This window comes from Anser anser, assembly GCF_964211835.1.
Source record: "Anser anser genome assembly, chromosome: 2".
Lineage (NCBI taxonomy): Eukaryota > Metazoa > Chordata > Aves > Anseriformes > Anatidae > Anser > Anser anser.
Window position 1 is genome coordinate 62,798,349 of NC_139721.1, and position 24,016 is coordinate 62,822,364.

The following is a 24,016-nucleotide window of genomic DNA, read 5'->3' on the forward strand; positions in this document are numbered from 1 at the left end:
CAGATCTACGTAAAACATCTAAAAATAGAGTCTTCTAACCATCATTCCTAGTTTTATTTGCTGTATAATTTAATGTTTCTGTGTCTCTTTTCACTGCCTTTATACTAATAGCCTTGCAATATTTTGGAATACCACTAGGATAGGGTGTCACAACATGGAGATAGTTATTCTTAGAAGAAGGAAAGATTTAAATGAGTCTGTGATGCTTAGGCAGAGTAAAGGAGTGAAAGGTAGAGTTTTAGAAGCATCTTTTCAGTTGATGGTAGGATATAGCATAGCTGAAGAATAATGTTTTTTATTGCTTTCATATTTAGCTTCACTTTTATAAGAACACTTTCTTTTAATATTTAAATGTTTGCATTAATTCATATTTACCCTACCCCTTTTGTTAGTAGATGCAACATTACACAAACAGTGACACCACCTTATCTAATGCTCCATATCTGTCCCAACAGCTGGATACTGAAAGGCGTGTTAAGAATATGCAGCAATAAAAGCTGCCATTTTCTTCCTATTGTGACTTCATGTTGCCTTAGCACAATTTTGTGTGCTAATTTTCTGTAAATTTTAGCCTTTGAAATATGCAGACATAATTCAATCACAAAAAGATAAGACAATATCCTGTAATGTAACTGACCACAGGCTCCTCAGAATGATCCTCTTAGGGCTTTGCTCTTTTATCATCACAGTTAGAAAAAAAACATATATATATATATATAAAAATACAAAGTGACTCCTGAAGGGCATTAGGGCTGTGGCAGAAACTTTTGTCTGACCTTTTGTGGACTCAAGGGATTTAAATTAGTTCTGTAATTAAAGAATAATTAAAAGATAAAGACATTTAAATAAAACTTGGAGAAAAAGGGAAAACCAGGTTTTAGCTGAATTTCTTTATGCTTTATTTATGCTGAGGTGATTTTCTTTTCAAAAAGAAAATAATACTTGACAGGGTAAAAAACAAACAGAAACAAAAAACAACTTTTTTATGGTCAAAGTAAAGACAAGATTTTCAGTCAAAGGACTATCAAAACCAGGAAAATAAGTGAAATTGAAGGCAAAAACTGATCAGTTATTTTGTGTGTGTTAGGTGCTTACAAATGGATTTTTAAATTTATGGGTCTTTTTAGCTAATTTAACATAGGATACAACAAATAAAGTTAGTGAGCAGTAGATAGTAGGAATTATGAGATTTAAAACTGTGACAATTATCAAATTAAGATATATAACTAAATCACCGACCATTTTTATCTGCGTGTATTAATGACAGCTACAGATAATATGCTATCCAGTGCCCCAAATTGAGGGCCTCTAAAGATAGCATTAAAGCTGTATCACCTTCTAACTAAGTATGGTAACAGCCAATAATAGGTGCTGTAGAGATAAGATCCTGAACAGAAGAGTGCTTCTGCAGTTTAAGAATGACACCAAGCACCCAACATTTAGTCGTCTGCTTCCGAGTTGGCCCTAAAGGTCAGTAAATTCATCCTAAAACCTGTAGACATCTTCAAGATATTTTATGAGTCTGTATGACTCATTAACATGTTGGCTGCACTAGAAAATACTCGAAAATGCACAAGAGAAATAATACAAGACCAGGAATCCAGGACTGAACCATAATATGTATCCTTAAGGAGTTAAAAGCTTCCCTAAAACAAGCGTCTGAGACATATTAAATGGTTCCTCCTCAAAAGTAACCTGTATTTACCGTTTTTGCACTGTTGAGACTAGTTAGTGGGATACGCCAGTCAACCTAGGGCTGTGCCTCTGCTGGTGAATCCCAGCGTGTGTGAGAGCGTTCCCAGACGCTGGAACTCGGCTGCTCTGGAAGTGCGTGCTGCTGGCCTGTACCGACTAGCAGTCTCCCAAGCAATTCCCAGGCACGGCTCGGGCGTTAGAGCATCCCACAGCCCATTACCGATTTGCATCCATCCGCCCTGCTCTGGAGGCTGAGCGTGTTTGTTTACCACTCTGCTGGTGAGTCAGCCCATGCCAGTTGGCTCCCGGGCCTGGGAATGTCCTTGGGAACTTGCTAGAAGAAACGTACACATATCCCTTCCCCGCTCGTGCTTCAGGAGGGTAAATACTAAATCTATAAAGTTTCATTCAGCTGGAATCACTCTTGATAGTCAAATCCATAAGGAAGGATGGGGCTTTTTCCATTTTTTATTTTTAACAGGCTGCTTTCCCCTGTTGTTTTAATCCCACTGCAACACAGGTGGCACAGCATTAAGCGAAAATCAGAAACAGTTTAAGGTATAGCCTGCTTTTATTCTGTGTCTTGATTAATCCCATGCAGAATGTCTGGAGTTAGGATTCAAGGCAACATACATCAATATCCAATATTCCAAGTAATCAGAAATGACTGCCCGCCACCACAAACACAGTCCTGGAAGTCACAAGACCAAAGCATTAATTCTTCCAACACAATGCATGTGCAGAGATGAAGCTGCAATAAGGTGACGTCCCAAAGCAGACCACCCAGCAGCCAAATGTGCAGGCAGCCCTAAAGGGATGTAGGTTTTTAGTGCATCTGCAGCTGAAGAGAGACAAAATGGAGGGGCCGGTGCCTGCCGTCTCCAGGCTGAATGCTGTAGCCATTAGGCTGTCCTACAGAAGGTACAGTACTACCAAAGTTTACTTGCGCCCATCTCACTTGTCCCAACTCACATCCCTGAGGAAATCCAGATTCTTACCTCACAATCTTTCTATAGATGTGTAAGTCCCAATCAGAATGAGTTTTCAGACAAACCTATGTGTTGCCGGTGCCTTTTGGATAATATTAAGTGGCTCTGCTTCACATGATTTTGGTGGGATTATCCTAACTGTCTAGCCCCTGTATTCTGTGTTTTGGATTCTCGAGACCCAATCTCACCAAATTTAGTTGCTCCATGATGAAATTATGGACAACTAATTGCTGTAATAGCTCTGTCTTCCAGATCTCTGCTGGATCTACACGGCCATGCTACTTGGGGCCAGAGGGGAGCACACTCTTGACCATAGTGCCTGCACATTGACTCTCACTTTGATTCTTGCCTGGAAGGAGCAAGGTGCCTCTCCAAAAAGGAAACCTGAGGCAGAGAGCAGGACTGGCTTGCACCTGTGCTCCTGCTCCTCCAGGCCATACAGACACAGCTCGAGCCATTCGGCTCTTTGAATTCAAACACGGATTTCAAAGACAGTAAAATTAGTGCCATGCATTAATGCACAACATGGGTGTAGCAGAACTTTTCTACCTTACAGGAACTGGGAAGATGACACGTTCACATTTTGGAGGCACTCGGGCAATACACCACGGGAGCCACACCAAACACGCAGCCAAAAAGATGAAACATCCTTGGTGGTGCAGATGGGGCAGAAAGACGGAGGCAGTTACGGACCATGGGCTCTCAGGACAGACATGCACTGCCCTAAATCCTGAAAGCTTTATGTACACCAGCTGAGCACGTAGCTCAGGGCAAGGTGCTTGCTGCTCTGCAGTGCAGGAGCGCGGCGGGGCAGGAGCCAGTGAAACAGGCTGGGTGCCAGCTGAGTCCCCCAGCGCCAGGGGAATTCTCAGCTGGGAAAACCTGGCTGCCTTCCAGCCTTGTTCCTCCGCAGATATATATATATATCTGCATGTATGTATAGCAGAACATTTAAGGGAATAATTATCTTCCATATGTCTTCTAGTTTGACTAAGATTTTTATTTCATATCTGGGCTAGGACAGAATAAACCTGCAGCTGCCTGATCTGTGATTACCCTCAGCTTTCACATAAACCAGACTTTTAAGCCATCACGTGGACAAAAACCTCTATGTCTGTCTTCTCAGAAAAAAAATGCAGCCTAAATATTTCAACAGCTTAATGGCTGGAGTACCTGTACCTGAGAAGAAATACAGACAGGTGCTCCAAAGATCTGCAATAACAGAAAATATCTTTTTGCACCTAGCACAGAAGCAGGTGGCTGAAGGTATCCCCTTCTAAAAGCAGAGGAGGGAATAGCTAAGTGGATTTCAAGGTAAAATTAAATGTTCATTTCTTCCTCTCTGGAAAACAAAACAAAACAAAGCCAACCCATTTTACTAGTTACCAGGTGTTTCTAATTTAATTCATTTCATTAACTTCTTATAACTTGTTCAGCCAGCTCTGCAGACAATTGATTTTTATTCCTACATGCTTCAGTGACTTTCTACATTAGATTTTTCCATTTACTACACGGTTCTACAAATCTCTTCAAAATAATATTCTGTTTTGTTTCTGTCTTTTCAGAGTTTAGATCGTCTTTTCAATCAAGCTTATCATTTATTTAGCATATTCTTCTACAAGGTAAATATAATATACATTACATAACATCAAATATTTACATGTATTGTTGCTGCTTCCAGAGGGTTGATTTCAAAGTTCTCATCATTGTGCTGCTGCTAGTGAAAATTGCTGACAAGACAGAAAAATAGCATGACTACAATACTGTAACTATTTGATAGATATGAGACATGTGAAACAACAGTATCTGGAAAGTATTTTGTAATAATACAGCAGCTTCTAACGTTCACATTAACTCAGGATATTATGTGAGGGAACTGAAAGTTGTTAATCACATTGTTTACACCCTTAATTATAGAGGCAGAGTTCACACTGACACCTGCTGTTAAGACTGCCTAACTTTTCTCATTTTAAGACCATTTTCAGTCTCATTACTGATTTAACTCTGGGGGCTGACTTTTTCTGAGATCAGTGTCATCTTGAGATTTAATTCAAAGGAAAAAAAAAAAAGAGCGAGAATCAGTGTTTCAGATAAACTGTTTTTGTGATTTTCAAGAATGATGTAGGAGGTTAGCAGCTTGCTTACTTTGTATGGGCTCTCTTTCAATTACTTCATTAAAAAGAAAATCACTTATCTACATCCTTTGAAACAAGAACTCAAGAGCTGGCAGAATTACACTTGTTGAAGTTCCTGAGAAAGGAATCCATAGCTGGCCAAGCTATGAGCACCAGAAAAATCAGGCAATACTCGCTGACGTAAGTGGAAGGGTATTACAATTTTGTAGCTATCATCTGTGAAGATTCCACTCGCATTTTCCTCTGACAAATTGCCAGGAGTGAAAAAAGAAAGCTATGGAAGGCAAACACGCACTAAGTGGGATGATGTGGACAGGTGTGATTGCAGTGGGGTGTATGAAACTGAAGAAGAAAAGACAAGCTTGGTAAGGCATGCAATGCCAGAGAGCACTGAAAAAAACAAATATATACAAGAAAAAAAAAAAACAGGAGATACTGGGGAGGCAGATAAGGTACAAAGGGCTTTTAAAAGCTGAAGTATCTAAACCAGGACTCCAAATCCTTGGAAATTCTCAAATAGCGAAGAGGCAAACTGCTGTAATTTTCCATTCCTTTCTGTTCGTTTCCATAAAAATGATAATTCATTTTTGTGAAAACGATATGATGATGAATAATATGATGTGATAATGAATGATGATTATTTTTTGTTGTTTATCTGGTAATAAAATAATGAGGAAATTCTGTGCCAATGACCAAGAGCCCAAGAAGATAGATAGCTCTCACGAAATATCAGCATGCAGTTTTTCTAACTTTTCCAGAGAAAAGTCAGCATCAGGTTTCTGTGCTGCTGACTGCATAACTAGAAACTCTGTCCAGATATATGCTATTACAAAATCATTTGTTCCTCTCACAAAAGTCATATTGCCTGATTCATGTTACATAGGGATACATTAAAGCAATTAACTCTAAAACAACTTTTGTAAAAGAAATATGTTTTAAATTACTGACATCCCTAAAAAATGTCATTGTGGAGTGCTCATCTGCTAAGATCTGTATATGAAATTGTTGTTTGTGTTTTTAATTATGGTGATTTTACGCTTTATTCTCTCCTCATTGCTTCTCAGACAATTTGCAATCAGGAAGCTTGGATTTTAACCCTGAGTTTGCCACTGTTTTTCCGTGTGGCTTTTGAAAATTCACTAAACCCATCTGCCTCTGCCGTCTGCAGTGTCTATAAAATAGATGCGAGCTTATCTGATTTACTAGCAACTTATAGAGCTTTCCACATATACATTGGCAACTACATTTTGGTCCAGGTCAGCAGCTGCTGGATGCAGCAAAGACTGCAATTAGCATAAGTAAAGGGCAATCCTCAGTATCTGTCTTTGATGTAACACAGATTGGTATTAGTGCTTTCCTACTCCTGTACTGACAACTTGCACAGCCCCAAAGTTTTATGGTCATCTGCCACCTAACTAACACTTCATTAAGTAGAACACCTGCAGTGATTTTAACCACATCCCAAGGTAATTTACCCACTAATGATCTGCACCAGACCCGCAGTTATAATCTGATTGGAAGTGGCCTTGTTGCCTCAGTCCTACTGTTTTTTAAGAACAGATGAATGATAGAAAATAGATGAATAATTGATTTATTTTCCTTATTTAAATAAGCAAGTGTATTAAAAATATGTGCTATGATGCTGATGGATGTATTTTGGGGATGGTATATTCTTCAAATACTGATACATATTATATTTATAGGGAATCATTTATTCAAATAGCTGTCCTCCTGATGTTAATAAGAACTCTGTTACAGGTTTTGTTTAGTTTAAGGTGCCAGAAAAGGATCCAAAATCTTAATGTGAAGTTGGACTCAGAAACAAATAAAAAGATATGTAATTATAATGTGCATTTCAACAAAATAGTTAAAACAAAAGTGGGGGAAAGTGTATGACAGTAGAAATACTACAGATGTAAACAAGAACATCAAAATAACAGTATTTGATTAAATATATACATATATTTGTATATATATGGTCTAGTGTTAGTAGCTTGGTTGTGGCCATGAGTCCAGCAATGCCTCTGGGTATTTGTTATAAATATATAATATATAAATAAATATAAAATTATTATTTGTTGTCCTAAATAATAATTTAGTTTCTTCCTGGATCATTTTTCTGTAGCTTGCCTCTTGCCATTGAAATCATCTCCTTTGTCTAAATAGTTGAAGCTTACCTAAGTCATTTCTTATATGGAAGTTATTTTATACCTCTGGTATAGAATCATCATTGCTGCCCTTCCTGAACTTTCTCCAGATTCCTGTATTGTTTGAGATGGTAGGGAAGGACAAGGCCAGAATCATACAACACATGATAGATATGGTGAAACCAGATTTACACAATGGCAGAGTGACATTCTCTCTTTTATTCTTCGCTCTTCTCCAGATGACTCCTAACCTTTGATTTACTCTTTCAATCACTATTGAGCGTCGAGTGATGTTTCTGTGTGACTATCTATCATAACTCTCAACTCTTACTCTAGTCAGCTCAGAGCTCATGTAAGTGAAATTAGGATTTCTTCCCCTTATGTACATCACCACACAATTATCTACACTGAATTTCACCTGTCATTTTACTGCTCAGTCACTGTGTTTTACTACCCTGAATAAATTAATATCATCAGGCTTGATTACCTCATTGCTAATATGCTTTCCAGTCATTTATGAGCATGTTGAACAGTAAAGGTCCTAATATAGATCTTATGGAACCTCATTGGTCATTGCGTTCTGTTGTGAAAACTGACCATTTATTCCTGTCTCCCACCATTTAACCATATAGGAGTCTTCCCTTTCATGATGTGGCCCTAAGTTTTCTTATAAGCCTCCAGTAAGACACTTCCCATATTTTTTTGAAAAACCAAGTAAGCTGTGTCAACCACGCAGTTGTCAACATAACTGTGATATGACTTCACTTCACAAAAGCCAACATGGCTTTTCTCAAAAAGATCATTTTATCAAGATACTCAGTAATTCTATTTTTATATCTCCTGCCAATCTGCACGGTTTAGATGCCATGCTTAAAAGCTTTGTAGCTTCCCAGGTCTTTTTTCAAAACATTTTTTTTTTTTTTTAATTTAGATTTTCAACTTTCCTTGGTCCCTAGGTACCAAGGCAACTTTGTGTGAGAAGAGTCATTGTAATGCCTGAGGAATCCTTCAAAAATTTTATACTTGAACTCCATTAGAACTTTTTTGTGAACACAGCTTAGTCCTGCTGCTGCTTTTCTGTTGCTTGTTTTCTCTATTTGCTCCACATGTTGTCTTCTGCTGTCATCTCCTCTTCACATACCTCCTCTGAGGAGTCTTTCACAAAGAAGACTTCAGCTTCAGAGCCTCCCCAGTATCCTGTGAGACACAAATCTTCAGCTGTGCTGCTCTGCACATCCTCCGGGGCTCTTCCTAACCAGCTGCCCCATGAAACAGCAACTTGGGGTGGTCTCTGTGGTATGGTCTGATGTAGTGTTTGCCCAATTGCCCAATAGGTAACTGGGCAGGCCCACGATTATCCTATTTCCTGCTTTGCCTGCTTCTTCAATTGCCTCAGAATACTGAAATCAATATTATTATCCTTGCTGGGCAATCATATACAGCCAATGAAATGTTTACTTATTTGAGATTGAAATTTCAGTACATGTGGATTCATAAGTTTGCTTGCTGAAGTGATACATTTCTTATAGTAAATAGATTATGATTAAAAATATGTGTATATATATATATATCACAGCACCAAGAAGGCCCACTTCATCTTTCATCCTCCTTATCATATTGTTCTATTGTTACAGTCTTCCATGGATTATCTTTCTTCTGTCAAGCTTCTTGTATGTATACATGGTCACTTCTTTCACGGAGGGCTAGACTCACTTCCCTCATCCTGGATCCTAAATTCCAAGCTCTTGTATCTGCCACGCTTTCTTTTTGACTGGCAGTCTGTCTCCACTTCCCTTCTGACTGGTTTATCCCCTCTGACCGATGTATCAAAAATCCCATACCATTATCTGTACAAGAAGTTTCCTTTCAAACCACATCTTCTTCTGCACCTTCTGGCCTTCTCACCACTTTTTAGTTTAAAAGCTCACTCATGATATTCCTGACTTTAACTGCCAGAAGCCTGCTTCCCTTACGAACCCCCATGAAGAGGCCTACCCCTCTCGCATGGCCTCCCTGTACTGAGGCAGCGTTCCTGAGGCTGAACTTGACTCCCTGATTTCTGCAGTTTTAATATCTGGCTGAGGAGATGATGTTTGTGTTCGTCACCAACAGTGTTTTGTTCTACTGTCTAAACAACATCTGGATACAAAACAAGAGTTTAATAATGTGTCCAAATGCAAGCCTTCTGAAAAAAATACACCACACATCCTGCACGTGGAGTGAGCAATTTTCCAAACATCGTCGTTATAGTTCAAAAATGATGTGAAGTGTAATTTCTGTGAACTGAAACCCTCATTTCATAAAATGCTTTGCAAGAGAGGTCTGTATATGTGGAAGGCAGAATAAAGTCCTGAGACTGTACTGTTTCTCTCAGTGTCTGAAATATTTATGTGTCAGAAACATGTTTATTGTTGCATACAGATGAAATCAAACTCATTGTAGACACAAAGACAAAGTTGTTTAGTAACCGGGCATTCTTGATGACAAAATGGCTACAGGACTGCATTAGAACAGCTGTGGCTTGGTCATTACTTTTAAAAACGACTACATATTCAAGGAGCCTCTGCATATCAAGAGAAGAGCAGGGAAGTTCATGTTTTTGGAGGTTTTCTGATTTTACATTCTCTCAAAAACTTGTGAAAGGGGATTTTTAATAAAGTCAAGAACCAACAGACTGGTATGTTTCTGAATTACACAAAATGGATGAATTCTGTAATTATCAGATTAAAGTCCCGATAAATTAGGAATATGAATGAAGTTGCAGGATATTGAATGAAAATATGCAGAAATCCATGCAAACATTATGAAAAGAAATAGACAAGTGCAGTATGGACAGCAGCCCTCTAACAGAGCAGTCTCAGAGACAATTCAACATATAACACAAAAACCAAAGGAACAGAGAAAAAAACATGCCCAAGAACTAATCACCAACACTAAAAACATCAAAAAGCAATACAGTGCAGAGAAGACAAGCAAAATGTGAGATCATGTAAAATAGTTCGTGGTATATTATGAAGAAAATAAGATGATGGAGGGGCCTTCCCTCTCACATTTGTGGCAGAAGAAATTATCAAGCCAAAACTTCTAGGCAAGGAAAAAGAAAAAAGGAGAGGAAAGAGAAGAGCAGAAAGGAGGAGAGAACAAAAGGCAATATAAAATAGAAAACATAAACCTCAGCCTATCATAAAATATCAAGACAAGGCAGCATACAAACAGGAAATTAAATGCCGAATACGTAGTAAGGCATCAATGAACCTAGTACATTATGAAGACTCCCGTATTGTTACTTGATCATAGAAAGCAAAATTACAACCACAAAAAGATTTGAATTACACAAGGCATAAACATAAACCCACAAAGATTATGAAATTAAAATAAATAAATAAACAAATAGATCCACACACAAAGAAAAAAAAAAAACAGAGAAAACTTAGAGGCTGGAATTTTGGGTGGTACAGACAACACAGAAACTAATGTCACTGAAAGAAATCACAAAACTAATTACAGTAAATTTCTGACAAATGATTTTAAACAGATTCAAAAGCAAAACAGATCCAAACCCCCTTGCTATCTAGAGCAGATAATGCAGTCTGGCATTCCCACAGCAGAGCTGCTGAAAGATTAGGAGGTTGTATTTGAAGAACTGGAACGTCTTCCAGGCACGTTACACCCACAAACAGGAAAAAAACAGCTCAGTCAGTGGAGTACCTGCACCACAAGGTATGTATTACATAAATAGTAGACAAATGGAAGCAACAAATGCAACAGAAATGGTACAGCTACTTACAGAGCCTCCAACTGATCAATGTCCTAGTAAAAATTGAACATCTAGGAAAGCTGCTCAAGTAAATTGTGATATCCTTGTTCAGTTTCTACGGTGGAATGAGCCTTAAAAAACCAATGTAGGACCCAACATTGATAACACTTTTGTAGGGATTCATAGCTGTCAATTAGAACTCCAACACTGATAAGGAACCTAATTTTTAATGTTTAGACAAGTGGTTTGATTTAGTGCCCAGCTGACAACAGGTGAAAGTCACATAAACATGACATATCTAAGTTCAGCTGTGTATATTAAAAAGAAGCTGCTAGACTCAGTGTACTTACTGTATTAGTGGTCTCAGTCTGAAAATACATGAAAATTTCACATGAAATACACCTCTGCTGCCTCAGTACTAGAGTATAGCACATCTCAGTATTCTAAAGTATTTTCTCTTAAACTATTGAACTGTACATGTAACTTTAGGGCTGACAATGAGAATTTCATGGATGTTATTCAAGTGGCTAACAGTATTTTAATTTACATTTTCAATCTTTTTTTTTCCTTTTTCTTTTTCTTTTTTTTTCTTTTTTCTTTTTTTTTTTTGTAATGAGTGTAAACATTAGATTTTACAGAGTATTAATTTGTTATCAAATTATTATTTTCCACTGGAATAGCGCTTTTAGAAGCAAACTGGCAGGGCTGGAAACCCAAGTCTTTTATCCAAACAATAGCAAACCAAGGCACCCTTTCTTTCATGAATGAACAAAGCATCCCAGCAAAGCTGAAAACATTATTGTTTCTTTGGAAATCAATATATTAACACTGGAAAACTGTTTCTTTAGTGAAACTCTTTACACCAAATGTATACTGCAGTTCTTGCAGTGTATAATTTCCATGATTAAATACATGCCAAATATACACCAGGTCTATTCTAGCTCATGTTATTATATTAATACGAGAGAAGGCTGCTGCTTTTATTGGCATTTCCACATTACTGCAGGTTCTAGTTCAGGTTATGCCTGATAAGCATAAAATTGCTCTTCCTGGTGCAGCTTATTTCATTTTGGTAACACGTATAAGTATATCCTAACTGCATTTGTTGCCTTGTGTCCACACTAGGCAAATGTGCTGGTATAGCTATCAAAACGCTCCTCTGTGGAGGTCTGGATGTATTGAGTATGTAGGGTATCGTGATGGCCTTCATTTCTGTCACCTTCGTCTGAGCACAGAAATACTTTGGTTTATTAGTGATTCCATCTCTGAAATCATGTTATGAATCTTGTGATATTTTTTCTCGTTTTTTTCCTCCTTTCTTTCTTTCTTGTTCCCCAAAATCAAACCATATTCATTAGAAGTACATTTCTAATTCACAATCATTCAGACATACAAGGGTAAAACATGAGAATTCAAAATGTTGAAAGCAAATAAAAGGAACTCCAAAGCTGTTTTACTTAAATAAATACCCTGATTTTCAACAAATTGTGGAAGGATTTGCCATCCTGGAGTACTACATACCTACAACTAAATCAGGGAAAGCGCTGTGTTGCTCCAGCTTGGAAAATATGGACAGAGATTTGTTATGTAACTCAGTTCCGTAAAAGGAACAAAAATCTTCATTGAAAATATTCTTTTTTGTTGTTTTGGTTTTTTTTTTGGAACTCATAAAAAGTGTAAATTTAATTGAAATTTTCCTGGAGAGAGTGGTGGACTCATTCTAACTTAAAATTCATGCTGGAGTGAAAACTTATCACTGGTGAGTACTGTAGTTTAATACAGTAATAATTTTCTGTCTTCTTTAAATAATTTTCTATCTTCTTTAAAAAAAATGCTTGAAACATAATCTGACAAATAGAAGTAATACATTCAAATTGACCAAACCCAAACTGAAGTTGGGCAGCATGCAAATTTTAGTCCAAAAAGTTCAAGTATGGCAAAGCTATAAGCAATTGGAAATAGTATCTCACAACTGTAAGGATCTGACTACTGTAACAGTAAACAGCACCCTAATTTGTAAGTAGGATTACTGAGATGGTTTGCCAGGTTTCATGAGTTCGCCTTAAAATTTAGGAGTAAATTTAATAGGAAAAACTAGAATTCCACTTGTTCTGCGGCCCTGTGTCAACCTCAATCTCTCTGTAGCTATATCCTTCATCTGTAGACAAAAAGCAAGCATGACTTTTAATTTTGCATATTTTAAGGGCTGACACCATAGCTGCTTTTCTTCCCATAAATCAGTGATACCAGATAAAATTCACAAAGGAAAGAGTTAAAGGCCAGCCATCTGACTAGCACTCTCCCTGTATTACATTACAGATTCCCTCTGGGGAACAGACCCGTGTTTCCTTTTCATGGAAAGCAGAGCATGACTAATGGTCTGCTAGGCTCTCACCTGAGAAGGCAGAGGGTTGTAATACCATGGCACACCCAAAACCTGAAAAGTTCTCTGTGTAGCACCTTCAGAACAACGCAAGACACACTGAAGAGAAACTGTAGTAGGTTATTTTATAATTCACAAACTATAACAAATTTTAAATATGTTGAAATATCATAATTTCTGCAAATACAGACAACAGATTCACTCAACAAGAAGAGCAACAGCTTTAGCTATGCATTAAGTGCCTTTCTTCCAGGAGCTGCAAAGTGCAGGTGAAAAATATGTCTATTATATAGACATATAAAGGGTAGTCACAGAGATTAAACAGCTTCAATAATATGAAAGTGGTTGTAAAGTTAAATACAATATTTTGGACATATGATTTAGTGTTGTATTTCCTTATTAACAAGGAGTTACTTTCATGTGCTATTCAACACCTATTCCATTCTCTTCATTGAAAAGCGTTATTTTTGCCTCCTGGTACCACAGGCTCCTTGGAGGTCTGAAGCAAAATCTGATGTCTTTTCAACTTTTATACAGAGCTAGTTTTGTAGAGAATGAGAGTAATGCAGCAGCAGCATTAGAACACTGATACACATCGACAAATATCACCTAATTTGGAACAGACACACTGACTTCTGCAGTACAGAATTAACACGATTGTATGTTCTACTGCTGAACACTGAAAGAAATGCTGGGAACAATAATACTGAAAAGCCAAAATAGGAACTAAAGGTGCTTTTTGCGTTTGACTTGAAAAACTATATACTTCTTACTTTGCTGTATACATCAGTTCAAAACTGAAACAGAACTCAAGATTCACAGTTCTTAATCCTAACTCGGAGACCCCACCAGAAATACAGATAATCCTATGGCAGAATCAGAACAGAATAAGGACTAGTAGTTAGAATAATGAGCCTGTGCAATGATTTAAAATACAGATTCAGTTGGGTCTCTTTGTTTCAGAGTCCGGTCCCTAGGGTCCAAGTGAAATCTTGTGAGCAGATGTCATTTTATCTCATGGAATTGAAGGTTGTGGTTTGCTGCTGAGAGACAAGCGTGGCAACTTTCAGCACAGAACTAGCCTGTAGCCACCAGAGGCCACTGCTGTTCTTCGCCTTTTCTCTGTGTGGAGCTGTGCTCTTACCAAGCAGCCAGCTCTAAGGAGCCCCAGGCAAGGGTCACAGCAGTTTCAGTCCTCCTTTCCCATATTTATGCACCAATGCTGCACTTCTGCAGAGAAAATTAAACACGGTACTTTTTTTTTTTTTTTTTTTTACTGGCTGATAGAAGAAGAAATTATCTAAATATGCTTACCCAACCTTAGCCTTCAGGAAGAAATGAGACCTTGCATTCCAAAAACCTGATTCCATTCCCTTATGTGATTAAATTTGGTAGCTAAGGGCAAGTTTTTAGATTTAATTAGATATATACATGAAAAGCATTTAACTCAGCACCAATGGAAAAAAAAACCACAAACAGCTCCACACATTTCCAAACAGAAGATGATACATGAGTTATAAGGGATATATGAGATAAAAGGTGTTATCAATATCCAACGATGAGAAAACCATTATGTAACGTTTAGCTGGTATAATTTACAGGTATCAGTGCCTAGCCTGCACTATAGTTTTGATCAGTGAACTGCAGCACCCATTTAATGCTATTTCTGAAGAATACAGAAAGTGACATAAAAGAAGTAAGTAATGAAGACAGGGTCATCAAATTTGAGCGATTAAGTAGCTCTGCGTAATACTAAATGCATTTTAAGAGAGGCTACTGAAACACTATAGTTTGAAATAAAGTGGCCATATGGGGTAGGGGGAGGAAAAGAGAGATATGATGGAAAACAACGAGAAGAATTTGGGCATCTTAATAGCTGAGCAACTAAATAGGAGCCACATGGCTCAGGGGAAAAGTGAGTTTTGGGTCGACATTTGGGTAAAAGATTGAGTAGTATTAAAATAAATAGGAATTTCAGCTCTGCGCCACTGCGCATGCGCCACCCCCCCTCAGCACCTCACCCCCCCTCCCACACAGACACACACACACACACAGAGCACTCAGCGCGCATGCGCCGCGCTCCCCGCGCAGCGCCGGCTGCCTTCCCTTCCCGCCCCGCCCCGCACCACCCTCCGCCAACGGCCGCGTCGCGCGCGTGCGTGCGTGTGTGCGTGCGCGCCGGGGGGGGAGGGGGGAGGGAGGAGGAGGAGGAGGAGGGGGCAGCCATGCCGAGGGGGCGGCCTCCGGGGCCCGGCGGGGAGAGCGGCAAGGCCGGCAGCGAGGCAGGTAAACGGCGCGGCCGGGGCCCCGGCGGGGAAGGGAGGAAGGAAGGGAGGGAGCTCCGCGGGGTGCGAATATAGTCCCCGGATATGGGGGGGAGGGAGCGGGGGGGAGGGAGCAGGGCCCGGCCCTGAGGAGCGGCGGCGGCGCTGGGCACCGCGCGGGGCAGCGGGTGGCGGCGGGGAGGGACCAGGCGCTGAGGGAAGGGCTGAGGGGAGCAAGGACCCGGGGAAGGAAGGACCGAGGGAAGGGCTGAGGGAAGGAGCGAGGGCCCGGCCGGCGGCCTCGCCTGCCCCTTCCCCCACCCCCCCGAGTTCCCTCACGGAACGAGGCGGCTGAAACTTCCCCGCTTTCTTTCCTACTTATTTATTTACTTATTTTCATTATTATTATCCCACCCGCGGTTTTAAAAATGCTGTTCGTGAGTAGGGAAAGAGCGCCTGCCCGCTCGCGGGGAGCTCCCGGTTCGTCCCGCACCGCCTTTTTTTTGTTGTTGCTCTTGTGCCTCGCGTTTTGTTTTGTTTTTTTTTTGTCGCTGTGAGGCTCTGAGAAATACTCCCGGGCAGGATTGCTTGTGGTGGCTTGGGGGTTTTGACAGCGGTTTTCTGACGGTTTTGTGGGTCTTTTGTGTAGTTCGGCCCTGCTGATGTTACTGGGGATCCATTAACAGACCCCGAGCAAGGCCCATAAACTGCAAAAGTGATCACAGATACAAAACCCCCTTCAGTGATTTTCTGCACAACCACGTAGGCCTATTTTTTCAGATAGGAAGGGGAGAGATTTCATAAAACATAAATACCATGGTTATTTCAGTCACAAAAAGCCGGCTAATTAATACTTGCAGCATACACTTTAAATGTCTGGCTTTCTGAGTGCTCACAGATGAGCTCTGGCTCTTCAAGAGGAATGTGTAGGTGAGCCTTCTGTCTGGAGTACTTTTTGTGGAATTAAAATGTGGTGGCAGGCAAAAATAAAATGCTGCACTGTTACATGACTGATGTTTTTTAAAACATTTCCTCCTGTATGGAAAGCCAAATGGGCCACAGGTTCCTGTCAGAAGCTATTATTTTTGTTCCTTGGAGCAGTTGATGTCAGCTTTTTAATGCCAAATATAAAGAAGGACCCAAAGAGCTTTGGCTTCTACAAGTTTTGGAAGTTGAGATTTCTTTACGTTCATTTCGACTAGATTGTCTACTTAATTCTGTAGTAATTCTTGCAAGGTTATACATGTATGGTGTGCTTGTAAGCCCTGTAACGATGGCATGGGGCTATGAATGGGAAAAGACTGAGACAAGCTGTCCAAGAACAAGAGCCTGGTGGCTGTATCCATTCTGCTTGTAGTCGGACCTTGATCTTAGACCCTTCCTATATAGAAAATGTACGGCTGAAAGAGATTACTGTCAGCTGATTACTAGTTCAATTGTATTTTGTAATTTCCATATTTTTTTTAAAAAAAAAGAAACTTTCTAATTTATTAATGAAATTGCTTTATGGGGTAATTTGCCAAGAGCAGTTTAGAATTACAGGGTCTAGGGCTGCTGCAGGGATTCAGAGGCTCGTGCGGCCCGCAGTTGTGAGGACTCTGCCCCGCACAGGCAAATATTGTGGGTGCTGGAGCCTCTGGCCCTAGAGATCTCAGAAGTCTGAGACAACAGCAAAATTAGTGCTGTCAAGCATCGTGGTTTTTTTTTTTTTTTTTCCTACATTTCTGTGTGGCTGAATAGAAGTCATGAATGAAGAAGCTCTAGCAGAACAAGGCAGCTTGGATCTCGAGAAGCTGTGCTCCCAGGACATTTGGCTCTTTGTCCCATTCAGGTGCATGCTGACAGACCTGGAAAACTGGTTGTGAATCCTACAGGCTTTGAGTTCGGGGGGGGGGAGGAATTCAGTTGGAAAACAACTGTTCACAAAAAGAGATTGCATATCTTTTGCTTAGCAGACTGTACATGTCTAGGCTTTGTTCCCTGACAGTGTTCCCCCCCCCCCCCCCCCCAAATTCTTATAGCGCTGGTATGCTCATCTCTTCCATGGAGAAGTGTTGCTCTCTGTGGTTAGACAGTGTGTATATTTATGGCAATACAACTCTGTTTGGAAGGAAATGAAGGTGAATCCGTAATGCTTTGTTGTGCAGCTTCCTCAGACTTCTTTGACTACCACATGTGTCAAACACCAGGCATGTTCTTTGTTCTATGAAAACAAAATGTTAGGTACAAATCTGAACTTTAGGCAGAATTTGTCAAAACAATATCTTGACCTCAGTGGCTGCTATTCTAAAACAACTTTTTTTTTTTGAATTGGTAATGCTTTCCTAAAAATGATTTTTTATTATCGTTCTTAGTTTTTATTTTTAACTTGATCAAACTTTTCGAACTGACCTCTCCTTTGAGGTGAGTGGACATGAAATATGATTCCCAGGAAGCTTCATGAGCTAATCTGCTGTGATTTGGGATTTTGCCACTCCTTGATTCCTACTCCGGCTGCTTAGTGGTTGTATGGCAAATCCTAATACAGAGGTACAGCAAGACATTGGCTTTTGTCCTGAAAATTTCAGGATGAGACCTTGAGTCTATGTGAAGCAAGAATAATACGTTGGAAAAAATGGTGCTCTTCCATGGAGATCTTTTTGAAGAAAGAACAAGCAGCACTTCGCATGTAATGGGTGTTAGCACACTAGTAACACCTCCGTACAGGTTCTGGTGACAGCCTCTAACCTGAGAAGAAAGTTATGAGACAATTACTCACGTGTGCCCTCAGAGTTTCCAGTGTGGCTGTGGTGTAACTCCCATTACAGTGTTTGGACTGTCTGATTTTTAGGTTGTGAATTTTCAGCAAGCTGCAATATAAGCAGGATGTACTCAAACAACTTTTAAGCCTGGAGTGTATGTATGTCCTGTATTTAAATGCAAAGACTACTTTTACACGGGTTTGAACTGCGTATTTTGTGCCTTCACACGGCATAAATTTTAACAAAATTCACAGATGAAGGGTGGTAAATACACAAAGTTAAGAACCATAAAGAAAGCAGCGTAGCTTTAAGTCTGCCTATGCAGAGCTGGCTGTATTTTTTTTTTACTACCTGTCAGTTCTCTAGCTTGAGTTAGGGTGTGAATATAATGAATTAGGGAAAAGGCGGTCTTGTGGCTTTACTTCCCAATGTTGTACGATTGAAGTGAAATGCAACTTGAACATGCCAGTTAATATCAATCCAGAGAAGACTTACGTTGATTACTTTAGTAGTTGTGCACTAGGGTTTTATGTGTTGACCTCTGACTGACAAGTAAAAGACTAGGTGAGTGATGTTGTGCAGGCAAGAATGAGGGGTTTGTGGTATCACCTCTGTGATGTGGGCTAAATCTTTTAAGTATGATAGATAAAGGTAATTCCTTGTTAAAACATACAGGGGGGCCACCTGCTCAAATGTTTGCTGTAGAAAAGGGAATCTTTAGGCTTTAATAGTGATAATTTTGTTCTGTCATCTCAGTGTTACACAGCAACAACCAGATGTAAGTTTATGTGTGAGGGCTACGCTGGGTTCCTGCTGGAAGAAGAGAGCTTTAGATTACATTGGTGTTCTTTAATTCCACAGTCGTTCCTCAGTAGGCTTAAAATAAATCAGTACCTCTTCCCCAGTAATCTAAGCAGTTAAATAACCGGTGTTTAAGTTCTGGCTGTGTGATAACTTCAGTCCTTGTTCTGTCCTTCTCAAACTTTTCTGCCAATCGCAGGTCCTCATTATTTTGTTTCCTATTGCGGTCACACTCATACCTTCATACCTCATTCATTCCTAAGTATTGTTTCCAAATACATTTAGATTTCTGTTTGAGACATCTCATGTCACCTTTTTGAGTTTTTCTTCTGTAAGTGGGCAGTGTTCCCCGTCAGAGATAGGGAAGATCATCTAGCAAATTTTTTAGTTCATTCTTAAATTTTTATGAGCGATATAGTACCTAGACGTTGGTGAGGGTCAAGGTCCAAATAATGCAAAAGCAAACATCTGAAAAGCGGTAGCTTGGTGTTAAATGTGCAGCTGTCAAAAAGTGTAATTCCTGTTTTAGAATATTAAGCAATAAATGTAGCAATATTTTACCTGAATGTCTCATGCAGCTATTAGATTTGGTTAAGGAAATGCCAATTTTCAATTATCTGTAGATTAGGGTGATGTAGGGGGTGGGTTACATTGTGAGTTCATCCTAGCCACCCAAAACTCACTCATTTCCCTCACTTCACTGCGGAATAGAATTGGAAGAACAAAAGTGAGAAAAACTTGTGGCTTGAGATAAAGATAGCTCAATAAATCAAGGAAAAATTTAGGAGGGAAAAAAAAGGCTGTGCAAAGGCAATCATTCATTGCACCCCACGAGCAGACTGATGCTCAGCTCCCTTGGAGGGACTGCCCTGCGCGTCTGTTGCTGGGCGTGATGTCGGATGGCAGGGAGCATCCCTTTGGTTAATTCCCAGCAGCTGTCCCCTCTCCTCTTGCCCACCCCAGCCTGCTCACTGTTGGGGCAGGGTGAGAAGCGAGCGGCCCTCATGCTGTAGAAGCAGCGGCCAGCACTGATGGAAGCACTGACGTGTTATCAGCACTGGTTTGTCACCAGTCTAAAATAAAACCCGGCACTGTACAAGCTGCTATGAAGAAAATTAACTCCAGCCCAGCCAGACCCAGTCCAATCTACTCTGCTTCTAACCAAAGAGGATGGATCCCGTCAGGCTTCTCTGCTGCCCGCTGGGCGTCAGTGTGGCCGTGCAACTGCAGGATTCACCTGTGGTCCAGAAAGGAGCACAGCTGCTTGTGTGTTGGCAAATGCTGCCGCTTGGTGTCTGGACATCCATCTCCCAGTGTGCTTCTGGAAGCTCGGTGTCTTTACTGGTGCTACTTGAAATTTGAGATTGAGAATTGACCAAAAAATAGCAAAAACTACTTTTTTTAATATTAGCAAATCTTAATTCATCTCTGTGTTTTGGTCTGACGCATGGACTGGGAGTTGAGTCTTCCCCCTTGCTCCTCCCGTCAGAAGTTACGAGGAGTGAGTGTACTGTTTTTTGTTTTAAAAAAGTGCTGAGTTAGGTTTAAAGAAATCTGATTCTGTTGTGGTTACAGAACTAAGTGTTTAATGATTCATACATTGCTATTCATCATCATGACTTTTAGCATAGTGTGAGGAGACAATTTTGCCATCCCCGTTTTTTTCTCTCGTTCTACCGCTTTTTAATACTCAAAAATAGTGTATAGATTTCGATAGGCTTGGGTCCTTGCGTCCCTAGGCTTGTCAGCTGCCGTGTAGATTCAGTGGCAGGTTTTTGTAGGTGAATTCAGTGAGCATGAGTCGTGTTGGATTGTCCTCTCGGTCTGATGCCAGCAGGCTGCATGAGATCTACGAGACTGTGCCGTGCTTGCAGCTGAGTGCGCCCATCTGCGCCTTGCACGGAGAATTGCTGACTGCCACGGGGCACGGGGCTGCTTACGTAAGGAAGAAATGTCTGGGAGTACTCTCGTTCTGTCTTCCCCCTTCCACGCTGAGATGTTACCAGGCCTTGGAGCAGAGAGCACCTGCTTGCTGACTCAGCCCCCGAGGTGGATTTTTCAGAAGGCAGCAGCGCAGAAATCCAGTGGAGTTGACCCAAACCTTGATGGCTGGTACGCTGCGAGGGACGGGACACTGCAAACAAACTTGAAGGCTGTCAAATTAAGAGTGTTTGAGTAGTCCATCTTTAAACTAAAATGTTGTTATCTTTGATACTTTTCAACTTTAGCACTACAAACAAACTGCAAGAATACAGACAAGATCTTTGATAGAGCATAAGGAACTGCCCTCTGCTTTTTTAGTTTAATTGTATCGATAATATGACTGTCACTCAAGCTGTGATGTAATGGGGTTGATTTAGGTTGCAACTGGACAAACATTCAAATTGCAACAGAACAAAATAAAACCAGTACCTTTTGCTCTGTTTCCATGCAGTTAATATGAATAAATGGCAGTGATTTTAACTTTGCAGCTGCTCAGTAAGGATTATCATTTGTTGTAGCGTGCAGACATGGAAGAATCACTTGTCTTACAGGGCACTGGTTGGACTGACATTCACTTTTTGTTTATGTCAATAAACAGCTTCTCTCTTGAGTGCATATTTTCGTGTGATTTTGTTGGGGGCATATGGTTAATAAGTTGATTTCTAATCTAAATAAAACCTCAAACTTTTATTTCTGTTGTTGACTTGAGTAGCATTCTGTTATCCTTGTTAACAGGCAGTGGACTTGTGTTTCCGTCTGGACTGAGTATATTTAAGAACAGACAGATTGCTTAATCTGTGTACCCAATATTTACATTTTTCTTAGTTTATCTCTTTACAGAGCTTAGGCGCCACATTGGGTATTAATGATAGAGTTGTTAATTGTGACCATCAAAAACTTTATCACGTGTGTCAGTATTTGTATTCTCTTTGGTAAGCAGGGAATGCCCCGAGAGTTTTTAAATGAGCAAATTGATCAGTGCATTTGAAAGGATAGGAAGCATATCCTGTTGCTGACTTCTTTAGTTAGCCTCATCTCTGTACTTTTGGGTCTTCAAAACATTGGCCTTTAAGATAGGTTCAGTATTTTTCAGTCTTTGGCCTGTTTCATGGCCCAAGCCGATACATTTAAAAGCATTGCTCCTCTAAAATAAGGAATGGTGATAACACAACAGGGTTTTAGTGCTGATTTCCCTGAAATATGGTAATGTAGGTTATTACTTTGGCTTGCTATGTGAATGAGGTATCAGTGTAAATAGTGTCTTCATCTCCTTATTAATTATTTCAACAAAAAGTTCTGTCAAGCTGTTACTTCGTTTTTATATCTAAATGAAGACAGGCCTACCCTATACTTTGTCTGTGATGCCTGCCTGAAAAGTTACAATATATCTCACTTGTTGCTTTTTTTATTGACAATGTCTTTTCTGTTCTTCTGTCTTCCCCGTTCTAAACACGTGACAGTTTTGTCCTTGCTGTTATCTAGTTCGTTGATTTCTCTAGGGATATTATTTTGAATACTTCCCTTATTACTAGAAGAATGAAATAAAAAATCCCTTCCTGCATCTTTAATAAAAAGGAGCTGTGCAGCTCTCAGCAATACCCCAGGTTTGGCTGGCAATAGAGACTAGACTGTACTTTAGCGAGAATATAAGTGAAAAAAGATTATCATAATTTTGTCTTCCTTAAGCTGGTTCAGACGTAGTGATAATGAAGAATTGAATTTGTTTTAATTTTAATCGGCATTAAATCTCAATCCTGCCCTTTGAGTAAAAGTGAAACAGTTGAACTTTCAAAGTTCTTTTGAGTCTTTTAATTGGACGGTTTTTCTATTCATAACTACTTAAAGCACTTTTCAGCTGATCTTCAGTAGTTGAGCCTTTGAAGATTTCTGGATCTAACCTAAATTGATTTGCTGTGCCTTTTCCTTGAGGCTTTCAGATGCATTTCTGCGGTAAGAGTCATCTGCCAAGCAGCCTTCTTCAGGCCGGACCAGGCAGTCCAGAGTCCAGTCCTGACTCCCCAGCCTTCTTTCTTTCGCTCTTTGGACACCAACTAAGAAAGATGTGATCAAAAGAATGTGAAATTTGGCTTTGCAAGGTGTTACAGAGGTTTGCTTTGAAAGAGAAATGCTTAAGACCTTACAGACATAAGCAGTGCATTTTGTAAATGTGAAATGTGTGCCCTCTTCCTCTTCGTGGAGCCTGAGGACCTTTAGGAGGGCAGAAAAGCTTTCAGGCAGTTCAGGCTTGACCAGCATGAGCAGGTCTTGAGAAACTTCTGACATTTTGATATGGTGTATGATGTGCTCAGTTGGTGAACTGCTACAGTTTAGGCTCTTTGCCTGTTCTGTGCTATGAAATATTTTAAGATTATGTGTTTGTTACTCTTTTCTGTGGTGATAGTTTCTTTTTAAACAAAAGCTGGAACACTTTCTTCCCATGTATCAGTGCATCAGATGGAATGACTTTGTACACTTAGTTACCACTCAAATTCTGTTGCAAGATACTAATTTTTCATTAACATATATTTCCACTGAAGTCCTTTTTGAATTCCAGAAGAAAATTCATAGCCTGTAGTTTAATCAGTGTTGTGCTTTTGCAGATATGATACATGTTTTAATAAAAGTGGAGCAACATTTAATAAATGTTACTGATGTGAAAAATAACTAACTGGTAATTCAGACAGTAGTGAGCACGTTGCTTCTCTGTATTTCAAATTGTAGGCAAGTTAGCACCTTTGATTATTTTAGTGTTAGCTCAGTTGCTTAAGCATTGTTTTTGTATGTTGTCTGGTCTCTTTGATCTCAAGAGTGGATGTTTAAAGATAATAATCTCTTCGGTTCTTGGAGAAAGTTTAAAGCCTTTTAAGAGTCATGGATTAGATCATTTTTCAGTTGTCAATTTAAAGTGAGAGGTCAAGCCTTCATGGGGTTGAACAATCACTCCTTTTTCCAGGGAAGAGGAAAGCTCCTTGCGTTAAGTTTGTGTGGTTTAAGTATTGGAGTAGATTTTTCTCTTCTCTTCTCTTTTTTTTTTAGTCATGCCAGTATTTACAGAAACTCATTTTGTGCCCTTTGTTCTACTTGAGCATATTTATCACAAAAACGCTTAAGTGACAGTGTC

General features: G+C 39.8%; 1 protein-coding gene and 1 long non-coding RNA gene across 7 annotated transcripts in view; one reads left to right on the forward strand and one right to left on the reverse strand.

The window, feature by feature from the left end:
• Positions 1–12,459: 12,459 nt before the first annotated feature.
• LOC310894582 lies at positions 12,460–15,019 on the reverse strand. Its single transcript, XR_014580020.1, has 3 exons — positions 14,421–15,019; positions 14,251–14,336; positions 12,460–14,149 (listed from the first exon to the last, which is right to left on the reverse strand). It is a non-coding gene; the product is annotated as an uncharacterized lncRNA (long non-coding RNA).
• Positions 15,020–15,160: 141 nt separating this feature from the next.
• ZNF236 (zinc finger protein 236) overlaps positions 15,161–24,016 on the forward strand; it is a 73,471-nt gene continuing 64,615 nt past the window's right edge. For 4 of the 6 annotated variants that reach the window (XM_083824836.1, XM_083824838.1, XM_083824837.1 and 1 more), the window contains exon 1: positions 15,161–15,392. In XM_083824836.1, the coding sequence (XP_083680962.1) occupies positions 15,176–15,392 (217 nt within the window). In that variant the 5' untranslated portion in view covers positions 15,161–15,175. Of the gene's footprint in view, positions 15,393–20,746; positions 21,025–24,016 lie in introns of all 6 variants that reach the window. The other 2 variants (XM_083824840.1, XM_083824841.1) reach the window with 2 other exon arrangements.